This window comes from Syngnathus acus, chromosome 15, assembly GCF_901709675.1.
Source record: "Syngnathus acus chromosome 15, fSynAcu1.2, whole genome shotgun sequence".
NCBI classification, from domain to species: domain Eukaryota; kingdom Metazoa; phylum Chordata; class Actinopteri; order Syngnathiformes; family Syngnathidae; genus Syngnathus; species Syngnathus acus.
Genome location: NC_051100.1, coordinates 11237053 through 11249377, shown reverse-complemented (window position 1 = coordinate 11249377; position 12325 = coordinate 11237053). Strand labels below are relative to the sequence as shown.

At 45.4% G+C, this 12325-nt stretch overlaps 2 protein-coding genes across 4 annotated transcripts in view; both read left to right on the top strand.

The window, feature by feature from the left end:
- Positions 1 to 1096: 1096 nt before the first annotated feature.
- ubac2 (UBA domain containing 2) lies at positions 1097 to 4593 on the top strand. 2 transcript variants are annotated; one of them, XM_037271395.1, is made up of 10 exons: positions 1097 to 1306; positions 1667 to 1791; positions 1859 to 1978; positions 2132 to 2238; positions 2322 to 2445; positions 2517 to 2564; positions 2762 to 2870; positions 2956 to 3098; positions 3212 to 3340; positions 3569 to 4593. In XM_037271395.1, exons 1-10 carry the CDS (start codon positions 1276 to 1278, stop codon positions 3674 to 3676), a joined length of 1044 nt encoding a protein of 347 aa, XP_037127290.1. In that variant the 5' UTR covers positions 1097 to 1275; the 3' UTR covers positions 3677 to 4593. The 2 variants fall into 2 exon arrangements, with proteins under 2 accessions (XP_037127290.1, XP_037127288.1); XM_037271393.1 differs by having other exon boundaries at positions 3209 to 3340.
- A 6955-nt stretch (positions 4594 to 11548) lies between these two features.
- The window catches only part of LOC119134850 (ankyrin-3-like), a 69349-nt gene continuing 68572 nt past the window's right edge, over positions 11549 to 12325 (top strand). Inside the window, exons 1-2 of one of the 2 annotated variants that reach the window (XM_037271950.1) lie at positions 11549 to 11662; positions 11749 to 12101. In XM_037271950.1, the coding sequence (XP_037127845.1) occupies positions 12021 to 12101 (81 nt within the window). In that variant the 5' untranslated portion in view covers positions 11549 to 11662; positions 11749 to 12020. Of the gene's footprint in view, positions 12102 to 12325 lie in introns of both variants that reach the window. The other variant, XM_037271949.1, reaches the window with a different exon arrangement.

Here is a 12325-nt window from a genome sequence, read left to right as displayed (position 1 = left end):
ACCGGAGCCGCGCATGGGGAAGGCCTCGTTCGCCACGTTTGATGTGGACTTTCGCAAAGCAGCGGGGCCTACTCGCAAGGAATTGGCACCGTGACCAACACCGGTGGTGTGTGCGTTGGATGCGACCTGAAACAGATGGCTGACGTAAAGCTGCAACAATATCCGTACATGAAATATCGTGTGGCAAAACTCACCTGGCTGACAAACATGTTGAGATCTTCACTCCGAATGTTATTTCTGATTTCATCTTAAATATAGCAGGCATTTATACGGCCCAAATTATTAAGGTAAATGAAACTAAGGTAAGTAAGGTAAACTCTTAGTAAATGAAAAGTGGGACCTGAGCCCTCTTGGCCAAGGGTCTTAACTTGACAGAAGTAACAATAAGTACATTAATTATTAGACGATGAACAGAATTGTCTAAATTGGAAATGAAAAATGGCTAGAACTTATGGGTGAATACAAAAAGTTGACAACAAATAAGAATAAGAACAACAAAAAGAATAATTAAAATGACGAATTTCTTGCATAAAATATGTTCAAATACCTACCAGTAGTTGGAAAAAAAAGTTAAAGTCGTGATATTTTCCGACTTTTTGCTTTTACAGATAAAGTCACCACTCCAACATAATTAAGGTTTTTTAGAGCATGTCTAGAATAAAATGTAACATGATCATGTTCTTGTGCTGTGCATTACTGTAGCAATTTAGGTTATTACTCGTTTTCCTTTTCTTTTGATTTCGATGTCTTAAATTCCTTTTTGTAGTTGTGTAAACTGCCCTGCTTGGCTTAGCCGTTTTCAGCTTGAAACTCAATGCAACACCGCCCTCTAGCGACCAAACTAGGAATAAGGAGCATAAATGTAAATTACCCTCAACGCACTTGGAAAAGTTGAGTATAGACCACAATGCATTGCGAGCAGACAAACAACGTAGTTCAAACGCGAATATAAAAGCGGTACAACACGGGGGGGAAATACTCATTTAATTGAAAACATGTACGACAAAGGAAATAAATGCAGTTTTAAAAATATATAGTAGGAATTCTTAATGCGCCGCTCTTTCATGACATGTACAGTGGGTCACTTGATTTTGGTCCAGTTGAGCTTCTGTAGTTTGGGTGACAATCTACTTCCTGTTCCCGTCCTGTTCCGCTACACTCCTCGTCAGCCAGCATGGATCGCTGCGTCAACGCCACCCCGTTGTTTCTTTCCTCTTAGTTTGTGTTGAAACCTCGCCGTGTGTCCTCTGGAGTATTGTCAACTTCCTCGACGTCATGTTTACCACCACCGGTTCCCGGGGCCTGTGTGAGTATCCCCAGCCCGCCTCTGGCAGCCAGCTCAGCTAAGTAGATTAGCATGCAGTTGTCATTCATTTACCCTGGCAGGCCATAGATGAAGTTGTCATTCATTTATCCAGGCAGGCTATCAGCGCAACAACTTGAACGTGCTTTTTAGATTGCTGGGCTGAGGCTGCTAAAATAGACCTGTGGAAATAGATCAATCAATCAATCAATCAATCAATCAATGCTAAATATTTTGGCATAAACGAAGCTTTCCTTGGGTTAAACCAGAGGCGTCAATTTTATTGTAATCCAGGGGGTGCCAAACAACCTAATCTCGGGTTAAACGGGCACATGTTTTTTTTTTTTTTTTTGTCCTTTACAGACAAGGCTCCTCTGTCCAAAGGTCTGCTGTTAGTTCTGAGCGGGTTGACGGTGATGCTCCTCCTGCTCCCGCAGTACCAGCACATGTTTGAGTACAACCTGCAGGCTGTCAGCCACCAACAGCAGGTATGACTTGAGTTAACATTCAAAGGATCTGATATGACTGTGCCTAACAATATGGATGTGGTGGTAGGTGTGGCGGTTGCTGTGCGGCAGGCTAGTGTGTCTGGACGTGAAAGACTCCTTCTGCAGTGCCATGCTCATCTACAACTTCCGAATCTTTGAGAGGAGGTTTGGCTCCAGGAAGTTTGCCGTGAGTGCCAATGATGAACAAGCTTGGCAGCATGTTCTGTTCCCATTAGACGGCTTGGGAGGACCAGGGATGTCTTGAGATATTTGCCCCTCTTAAAACTTCTGCCGTTGCATTTTTTAACTGGACAAACAAATATACATGTCTCTTGTTTAGTCCTTCTTGTTGGGCACCTGGTTTGTCTCTGCACTGCTGGATTTGCTGTTGGCTCAGGCGTTCTCCTTCCTTTTTGACTACGAGGTGGAGGAGTTGCCTGCGGGGCTGTGAGTAGCGCTGTATACAATCACAATCTTGCAAGTAACATTTGATCACAACAAATTAGATTGTTGATGCGTGACATCCACAGGCTGGCCCCGGTCTTTGCTCTCTTTGTGCCTTTCTATTGGTCCATTCCCAAGGTGCCCGTCACCCAGGTGCTGGGCCTCGTCAGCATCACCAACAAAACCTTGGTCTACATCGTCGGACTGCAGGTATGGTTCTGTTCAGTTCCATTGTGTTTTTACGTATCCAGTCATGAATCTTTGTTTGTGTCTCTGTGTAGCTGTTGACGTCCAGTCCCTTCATGTGGGTCCTGGCACTCAGTGGCCTGGTGAGTCATATGATACTCCAGCGGCCTTGTACACTTCATCAGCAAACAACCAAATTGCTGTTTCAATTTTGAAAACACAGTGCCCAAAGATCAATAATTATAGAATACTGTAATCAGCCTATTTTTATTTTTTATCTTGAGGGTCCATCATCGTATAACGCAATGGTTGATTGATTAATGTCTGACATGTGTCTCAGATCTCGGGTGGTTTGTACCACTCCAACGTGCTCTGGCTCCAGAAATTTCTCTTTGTGCCTGCCTGGCTGTGTGCCGTCGCACGCTACCTTCTGGAGCCGCTCTTCTCCAGTGCGTCCGAGCTAGCGCCGTCACGGTTTAAACAACAGTGATGCGCAAACATGGTCATGTTATTTGTGTTCCCACCCCCTTGAAGGTTCTCAACCAACCAGCGAGGCGCCTCTGGGGATGGGCGCCACGCTGGACATCCAGAGGCAACAGCGGATGGACCAACTGGATCAAGAGCTGCTACTGGCCCAGTTCAACGAGGCCCGCGCAAACTCCAGACACCAAGCACAAGTACCGGCGATTTTCCTGCTCAAACCAACAAAGCCATTCCTTGCAATTCGGAGACTTCTTTTTCATTGCTTAAGTGGAAAGAGTGAAAAAGAAAATCCTCTTTATCTTAGCAGACTGGCTTGCTCCCGTGGAGCAGGTTGTTCCCCTCCCTGAGACGCAGAAGAGAAGCGCCGCCGCAGGCTCAGACTCAGCCCAGCGCGCCGCCGCTGCCACCATCCGACAACGCTGTCGCAGAGGAGCAGGTGCAGCCACCATTGCCTGTTCATTTTGAAAAATGTACCGATACAATGCTAATAATGATAAACAATGTCTGACATGCTTTGGTCAAAATATTCAAAGAATGGGGAACTAAATGCGATTTTCAGCCTCTGCTGAAATTTGCTGTAAGAATCATTGCAGGTGTAAAAGCATCAATGGAAATCTTCTACACTCTATATCCAAATTCTAATTTCATGGAACTACTCCTGCAGGTCGCCAGGTTAGTGGAGATGGGCTTCTCCCGGCCGGATGCCCTCGAGGCCCTCCGAGCGTCCAACAACGACATCAACATAGCCACCAACTTCCTCCTGCAGCACTGAGAGACGCGAGGGCGATACCAGAAGCGAAGCAGTGCAGCCGAAAACAAAGTCAGAGTCGAGTTTGGGGGGAAAAAAAGATGACAAGGCAGGTGATGTGAAGGCTGCGTACGGCTGGCCGATCACGCCCCGAAACGGACAGTTGCAATCAACTGGGCAGGACGTTTGAAGCATTAAGTCGAACATCCTGGGCTCAAATGACAAGCCTCAAATTACAACAATAACAAATGTGATCCAGCTAGCCTTCCGTCAAAGCACGATGAAGCTCCTCACGTTAACGCAACATTCAGTCGTTGCTTGGTTACCGCTGAACTTAGCATCAGCATTAGTTAAGAGTTCGGCACGCTCCGTAGCTGTACGAGTGATACTGATGACCCCCGTGTACGCCAGCGTAACCAGCGACCCTCAAAACTGTGCCGACCGTATGAAAAACATCACACCCACAAGGCAGATATGCTGTACGGATATTTTTATGCAATTTTCATCTCACATCGGATTATAACAAATAGTCTCCACACCGATACATTTCATTTTACAGTCTAAAATTACACTCATGAGCTTTATTTTGATATGCTTGTCCATATGTCGTGTCTCTAAAATGATTTTGTTGTTGTTGTTGTGTTTCTCTTTGAGCGAGTCAGCGAATGTAATTGTAATTGAAGGCAGCAGATCTTTGCGAGGACGCACGTTCATTCCGTCTTTCGGGTTACGTGGGTCATCTCAGGTGAGACAACCCCCCCCCCTCGCTGCACTGGATGTATTTATTAGATGATGTTCCAGTTTGAAACATCACAAAGCCGAAATGTTTATTTGTTATGCAGTAAATATGACAGAGGCACACAACCGTTTGTGCATACTGCAAATGTTCAAGAGGTAGCAGTTAAGTGTTGACTTCGTAAAGGGTACCAGTTCTGTATGTCAGCACCTCAAAATAAAACTATTAACAAAAACGGATTAAAGACTCCAGTTTGGGTCTCATTTTATTTATTCAGTTGGCAAGCAAGTTTTCAAAGCCACAATGCTGTGTCCTCTTACGACACAAGATGGCGCGCTTGCGTTGCAAAATGTGTATCGGAGCCTGGATTGTTCCTTTTTTTTTTTAAGGGAAAAAAAAGTTCTATTTGAGCCAGCACTGGTTGTCTGCAGCTTCTTGATTTAATTTATAACCACTCGTGACAATTTTATTTGTGAAATCAGAATTTTTGATACGCCTCGTATGAAATTTCAGGATATCTCGATGTACCTACTGTAGTGTCCAGTGAGTGCCTCGGCCAATAGATGTCGCTATCGAGTCAGCTTTAGTTGCTATGTCGCTGAGTGCCACGCCCACCTGCTCCGACGATGACACTGAGCAGAAGACATCTCCATCCGCTTGTCTCCTCCATGGAGTTTTAACAGTACAAGACTTAGTGGGCAAGGAAACCACCGTTAAGTGTGCACTTTAGCCCGCACCACAGTAGCCATTTTAGGATGGGATAGATATATTTTTGAGGCTCCAATCTATTTAAGATCCAATTTCCCCTAAGAGATAAATTGACTTTGGTTGTAATGTAACATCCAATCCAGTGGTCACTTCAGAGTTAGGTCTGCTAATGTAGAGTGATGAAAACTCTTTCAGATTAACCGAAACAGAATGGGCACCACATGCTTCCAAAGCCTATCAAATTAGCTTCACTTATAACTGAAAATAAAATAAAAAAGCTTAGCGATAACAATCAGTGTCTGTGTGCAGACAATTATGTCTGTAGGCTCTCAATTTTATGATTTTTGGCCCTCAACACACCTCACACTGTGTAAGCCTCGGGTAGTCTTAGACATTCAAATCTTTATGACTTTGATCAGGCGGTATTTCAATTGTCATTGTTGGTAAATGTCGATTTCAGAGTTTAGGAAAACAGCAGTGTCGCCACTTCCACCTCACGTCACTTTGCGTGCGTGCGGTGTGTGTTGTTAAATACCTGGGATTCCCCTTGCAGTCAGTCTGGTTTGAACCTTTGTAAGCATCCCCTGCTGTGATGCATGGAACTAACACCATACAGCAGCTATATTATTAGCTGGGCCGTGCACTCCGCTTGTAACTTGAAGTCGGCACACCCGTACATAGTTTGGCCTCACGAGTAACATGTAATTGTACAGGACTGTGCTCATACATGAACCTGTAAGAAATGCTCCTCCATACGTATTTGTGTATGAGTCTGAGCAGCCACAGCGGCCCAGACGCCGCCGTCGCCGCCGCTCTATTCCCCCGTTGCCGGCTCTGTTGCCATGGTGAACGTGTGCCATGGCAACGGCGTATGCAAGAGCCTTCCATTCACACTCTCATGTTGTTTGTGTGATCGTTTCGTATGACTTCGGATGACTCCCGCACTCTGAGGGTGGAATTGTCCCAAAGTACGAGCAGAGTGGAGAACAATGTCACATCTGTTCTCGTCGTTACGTAAGACGAGAATGCCAAATGCCTCCCACTGATTTGCTAATGTTCGGAGCTGGTCGTGAAGAACGTATGGGAATGTTGCCGTCACGTTTCGGCGGTTCGCATGCCTTCAAGTCATGCACATGCTTGTGGTTTCTGAGTAATTAGGACTCAGATGGGTTCACTTGAGGAATTGCCACTGTCATTTTATGCTCAACTTGTTTTTCCGTCCTACATGAAAGCTTGTTGACGCTCTAATTGTTTTTTGTCTGATCGTCAGGTCTGTGTTTGGACTTGCTGTGAAAAACCAAAACCGCAGAGACTGAAAATCATTAGTAAGATGAATAGCACAACTACGCTTCAGTTATGAGGCCATCAGCCAAGATGAAACCGATTAACTTCACGATAAACACCTACATATTGTAAATTGTTCTCACAACATTATGACTTGAATATAATCATCTCAGGTGACCATTTTGCCACTTGTTGTCAATTGAAAATGACATCACAGTCACCAGGTCTCAGAACACAACCAATCATGGCTCGCCAGTTTTCTGAAGATGAGCCGTGATTGGTTGTGACATGAGACCTGGAAACTGTGAGGTCAATTTTAGCAACTTGCAAAATGGCCGCCCTCTGAGAGCGATAAACAGCTGGATTTTGCCTGTTTAATTCATATTCCACAAACAATACATTAATCAGAACACCGTGTTCCAACTATTTGAGTTGCACAGAAAATATTACTACAAAAAGTGTTTGGCTTGACTTCCCTTTTAAAAACGTAATAGACATAATAGAATCAGCCGAGGTGTGTGTGTTACCTCAGCTCATCACATGAACACACACAAGAAGAGCATGTGTTTAAAAATAAACACGCCCGCGCGCACAATCTTACTGTGGTGTGTGTGTATGTGCATTTACAGCGGAAATGAACTTTGATGAAAGGTCAAACATCACTGGGAGATTCTTGAGAGGGTGGCGGTGGGTGGCGCCACAAAGGGCCAAGCAGAGGTTTAAGGGTGGGGGGACTTGGGGGGGCGGCTGGTTCTGGCTCCAGTCTTGTCATCAGATTACATTTCAATTTTTTACTGAGAGAGTCTGCAGTGTGTCAGAAAGGACAGTGCTGGGCCGGTGACAAGAGACTTCCCTTAAAGTGTCCTCACTAAGGCAATGAATGACTTACATAAAAATAACCTTTTTTTTTCTCCTTACTAACATTTTTGACATCCTTTTGAAAGTGCGAGTAAATCATAATCAACTGACGTGTCGTATCTGTAAAGTGGGCGTGGCCTAGTTAATCTTTACGTGAACGTCTGGAAGTAAATTTGGTCTTGCATAAGAATTGTGTGTTTGTTTTCCTGACTGAAAGTGCAACTGTCACTTTCGTTTTTTTCTCCCCACGGCAAGCGGCATTGAATCCGATGTTTGCTCTCACTCAGTTAACTCGTTTTTTTTTTTTTTCCATTGCCTGAGCGACAGGTCAAAACTCACAAATCGGGGCAGTTGTAAATCAAGACAACGCTGTTCCCAATGTAGCAATGTCGCTTGTGGGCAGTGGCAACCAAACCAGGGGGCCAACGGGGCAGCGGCCCCCCCGGGCCTTTGCCTGTATCCACAGCCACACCTCCAACATCTCTTTGATGAAAGATTTTGAACGGGCAGCTAAATGTCGTTTGGCAGACAATACACTGGCCGCATGTTAACTATACAAATCTCCCCCCAGTCATGTTGAAATACAAAGACAAACCCTGCCCCTCCTTTTTTGTCTGTGCTGATTCACAACAGTCAGGAACCTGCCAGCTCTGGATGCTCGTCTCCATGGAGACAAGGGTGGGAAAGCAAGTGATGATGTTGCTGGGAGAAAAACGCTCCGGCGTGTCATCCGCGTGTGTGCATGTGTGTCTGCACGCTACGTAAGGAGAGAGGGAGAGAGTGGTCATTCGGTTGTCCGTGGCAACGCTTATTTTTGTCCAGAGATCGTTAGATTGTGAGAGGAATCCAACAATAATAATATGCAATGCTGTCTTTGTCATTCATGGACAGTTGCAGCTTCTGGCAAGCCTTGCCACTTGCATGTTGAACACTTTTTATGTGCTCAAGCTCATTTGCAACAGCAGCTTTTCTAGCATGTTTGCCAGTTCTGAGGTACAGGGTTCGAATCTTGTTGGCCTCATGCTCTGAGACATAACACAAACCAACAGGATGGGACGGTTGTTTGTGTATGATTTTTTTTTGTGGCTGATCGTCTATCACTTCCACACTCTTTTTAGCTTCACCATTTTGGACATTGAAATGAAATGATCATTTTTACACTTGATGGTGTCATTTTCAAGCAAGTCTGGTTGGACTCAGACTTTTTATTCTGCACATACTGAAGCTTCTTGACTCCAAATACCAGCGTGCGTTTTATCACTGTCATTACTTTGTTTGGGGAGTTGTCCCTCCACTGTAAAGTAGCAATTTGGGCAAATTAAAGTCATTATACATATTTACACTTATACATTCAAGGTGAGGGAGCTTTAAAGTGCCCCCCCCCCCTCCTCCTGAATCAGCAGCGGTTCTCAGTAAAACCCTCATTATGGCTCTCCTGGTGCTGCGTACTTGTATATGTGTTGATAATGCAAATGGGTCCCTGGATTATTCGGGCCGAGGTAAAAATGGAGCCCCTTCGTCCCCGTAGCGCTTTATCAGTGCGGGAGTGCCTGTCTGCTCTTGACCCGGTTGCAGCACAAAAGTGGCGCTCAATTGGAGCACCTTGAAGGACACTCGGCGCTCAAACCAAGCCACGTGCTTCAACATCAAAATTTTAATTATCATTTCAAGTTGAAACGCAGGAATCCGTTGACTCAGTTCTTTCTGCATAAAAAGAGAATTGTGTTTGCACGCCCTGCCTGCATGCACAGACACGTCCCGCTGCGTGACATTTGACTTCAAACGTCGGGATGACTTACTATATGAGCGCTTACACAGCCCGCGCTACTTTGGAAACGTTTAGGTGCTTTCCTGGAGGGCACTTTGGATCTTAACCGCTGTCTTGGCAACGCCTCACTGCTGGCTAATGCGAAAAAGCAACATGAACACTTATCAGTGTTATATTTATTCCATAGATTTTGTTGGCACGATTTTGCATTGTTTCTACACATGACTTCTGATTGCTAATCCAAAATCTCATTGTGGTAATAATAACTCCCCTCAGTATCGATTCCCGATACACACATGGATCAATACTTGCATCAAAGCTGCATAGCTGTTGTTTTGTTCGTTGCTTGGTTGAGTTTGATTGATTGGAAGGTGTGCGGTGGTGTTTATCATCTATGTGATGATTGAGAGGAGCAACCTAGAAGGGGAGGGGGCAGGGGAGGGACGCCACCCAACACTTGCTTAGCTTTATGTCGGGCCCACTCAGTGCTCGGCAGCCGCCATCGATTGGCGGGTTTCGATCCACTCGGTGATGGATGTGAGAAGACACTCGGAGGCTGCTGGTGGCTTCTGTCACAGCCTGCTTCTTTACAGCTTCCTTCCCCATGATGCACTAACTGGACTTGTGTTTACTTTCTAGAATAGCGGCAGAAAAAACAACAACAACAAAAAAAACAGTATCTCTTGGGCTCAGAGTGATTGAATACCTTGTACAAGGTCTTGATTTAAGATGTATCAACAATTGATTTCAGCATTCTCGGTTGCAATGTGAATTTGAAGCAGAAATGTAATTTCATCTCAGCTATGTATTCTGTCAAGTGGACATACCGTATAATGGAAAATAGATTTTTTTTAATTGCTTGTTTACATAAACTATTGGCTCTCTAGAAGGCCTGTCCATTCATTAAACAATTCTTTTTTTTATTAGACAATTTTTGAAAATTGAATTTTGCCAAATTGTCACAATGAATCGTTTGCCAATTAATCCAACAAGTATTTAATTCAACCATTGCGGTAGCTTTAGCGTAAAGGCTAGCATTGCTAGCTTAGCTTTTGTTAACATTTTTGTGATCAAATAAAAGGCAATAAAACAGATTTTGTCGTTTAACCTTCTCGTCTTCAAGGCCAGCGAGTACTCATGAGTCGTCCTCCTCGTTCTCTTTTCATGGTGAATGTTGAGAAAGGCACCAGTGCAAAATTAGCTTTCCACGCATGACGCTACAAGTCTGCGTTTGGCGTGATCAAAGCCACAGTAATGGCCAACATCATCGTCTCATCTCGTGACTTTGTCTGGTCCTGACTGCAAGGACACCGCTGAAATAAGATCGTAATTATATTTCACTCCTCCAACGGGTGTGAATATTAGAAACAGACGCCCGTGTGATGTTTTACAGTTCTCGGACTCCAACTCTTTTATTGCGCTTAATAAACTGTCCAATAAACACAAACTAACAAACATAAACTCGCACACGACTACTTAGAGAATGCGAGTCAATTGTGGCTTGTTATGACTAAATACTCATTTATATCTGTACTTGTTTGATTGTGCGCCAGCAAAGTGAATGCAAATGTCTTTTTGCCCCAACAAAAATGATTTCATTCATCAACATTCGAAAAAGGCCACTGGGTGCCATTTGTGTTTAAAAGCCAAATAAAATGCAAATGCAGGCTCACAAAAGTTCTTCAATGAAGAAAAGAACAATTGCTTGTTGATGGTTATTTTATAATAATGACCAACATTAAAATGAGTCGTAAGAGACTCCGAGACCTCAGGACCGCATACTGCTTTGAATCTAAAGGTTAGCAATGTTTTCCTACTCGTGTGTGTGTTCCATAATAAAGAGCGTGCTGATGGAGCGGCCACCAAGTCCCCGATCAATAACTTCTGGCATGGTGCTAAAGCAAGCACACCATCGTGAACGCGCCCATGAACTCTAGGCCGGGGGGATGGAGTAAGATGACAGCGTTGATGTAACGTGTGACGCCACATCTGGCCAGTTAGCCTTTGACTCAGCTTGAACGCTATCAAGGTTGTTGAGTGTTGATTGCACATCACTCCAAATGGTTCCTGCCTCTTGTGGAAGGCGATGATGTCACAGGAGTCCATTCTTTGAAACAATTCTAAACTAATTGGACGATTAATCGGTTTTCAGGGTTTTGTTCTTCCAAATACTGGAATGGACACAGACTTCAAAAACTCTATATGCCTCATTCAGCGTTTTTTTTAGCTGCCTTCTTTCACTTTGCCCCCCCGCCCCCCGTCTCTCCATTATCACATTGCTCCCGCAGCCTTTTCACTCCCTCTCTGCTGTTCCCATTCCCTGTCTGTCTCGTTAGCCACCGAATTGGCTCGTCTGTGGGACGTGCTGGCAAGGCGTGGTCTCCAGCCCACCCCCCCCCTACTGCCCCGTGACTTCATGACCCCCCCCCCCCCCCCCCCCCCGCCTGTGTCTCAAACATATTCATCCACATCTCTCTCTCTCTTTTTCCAGTAAGCTGATCCCGCGCGCTGGCAAAGAGTAGAGAGGAGTTCCTTTTCTGGAAGGACCCCCGCCAGCCCTCCACCCCACCCCTCCCCACCTTGAACAGTACACACACTCCCCTGTCAGAGATGTGGAAAGCCTCACTTGATGTCACGCCTGCGAGAGACGCGCATGGTAAAAAGGCAGGAGGGACTGGATCTCTTTTTTGTTGTTTTTGTTTTTCCTTCACTGCCACTTTCTCCACTCTCTTTCTTTTTGAGGACTCTCAGGTAGCCTCAGGTGGACACCCTTCCTTCATCACACCTCGTTCGCTCGCTCTTGCCGTGGGTGCCTACCCCACCCTTGCGAACGCGCGCCGCTAATTGCCAAGGCAGCCGAGTGGGAGTGGACCTCGATGGTGAAAGAGGAGGAGAGCATCATCTCCTCTCCTCTCAATCACTGTGGCCATGGAGGCGCTCCGCTGACGACGGGCTCCCGCACGCTGGATTAAACGAGGCGCAACAACAAAAAGAAAGAAGAAGTGACTCTCAGCATGAGTGAGGAGGCAAAGGAGAAGACGGCCTCAGGAACAGGAGGAGGGAAAGCGGCTCATCGCAAAAAGAAAGGCAAAAAGGTGAGTTTGTTTTGCTTTCAATAGATGAATGGGAGATTTGGAAACACCTGACAGGTGATGTCTCACGAGCAGTCACCTGCGTTCATCCCTAAATCGCTACTAGTCGGGCTGGTTGTCTTCTCGCCCTGGGTGATTGGCTGCAGGAGCGCAGCTATGCAAAGTAGAGGGGGGGCCCTGGGTGGGGGTGGGGGGGCAGGTAGTCAGAGTGATCTGTTGTCCTATCC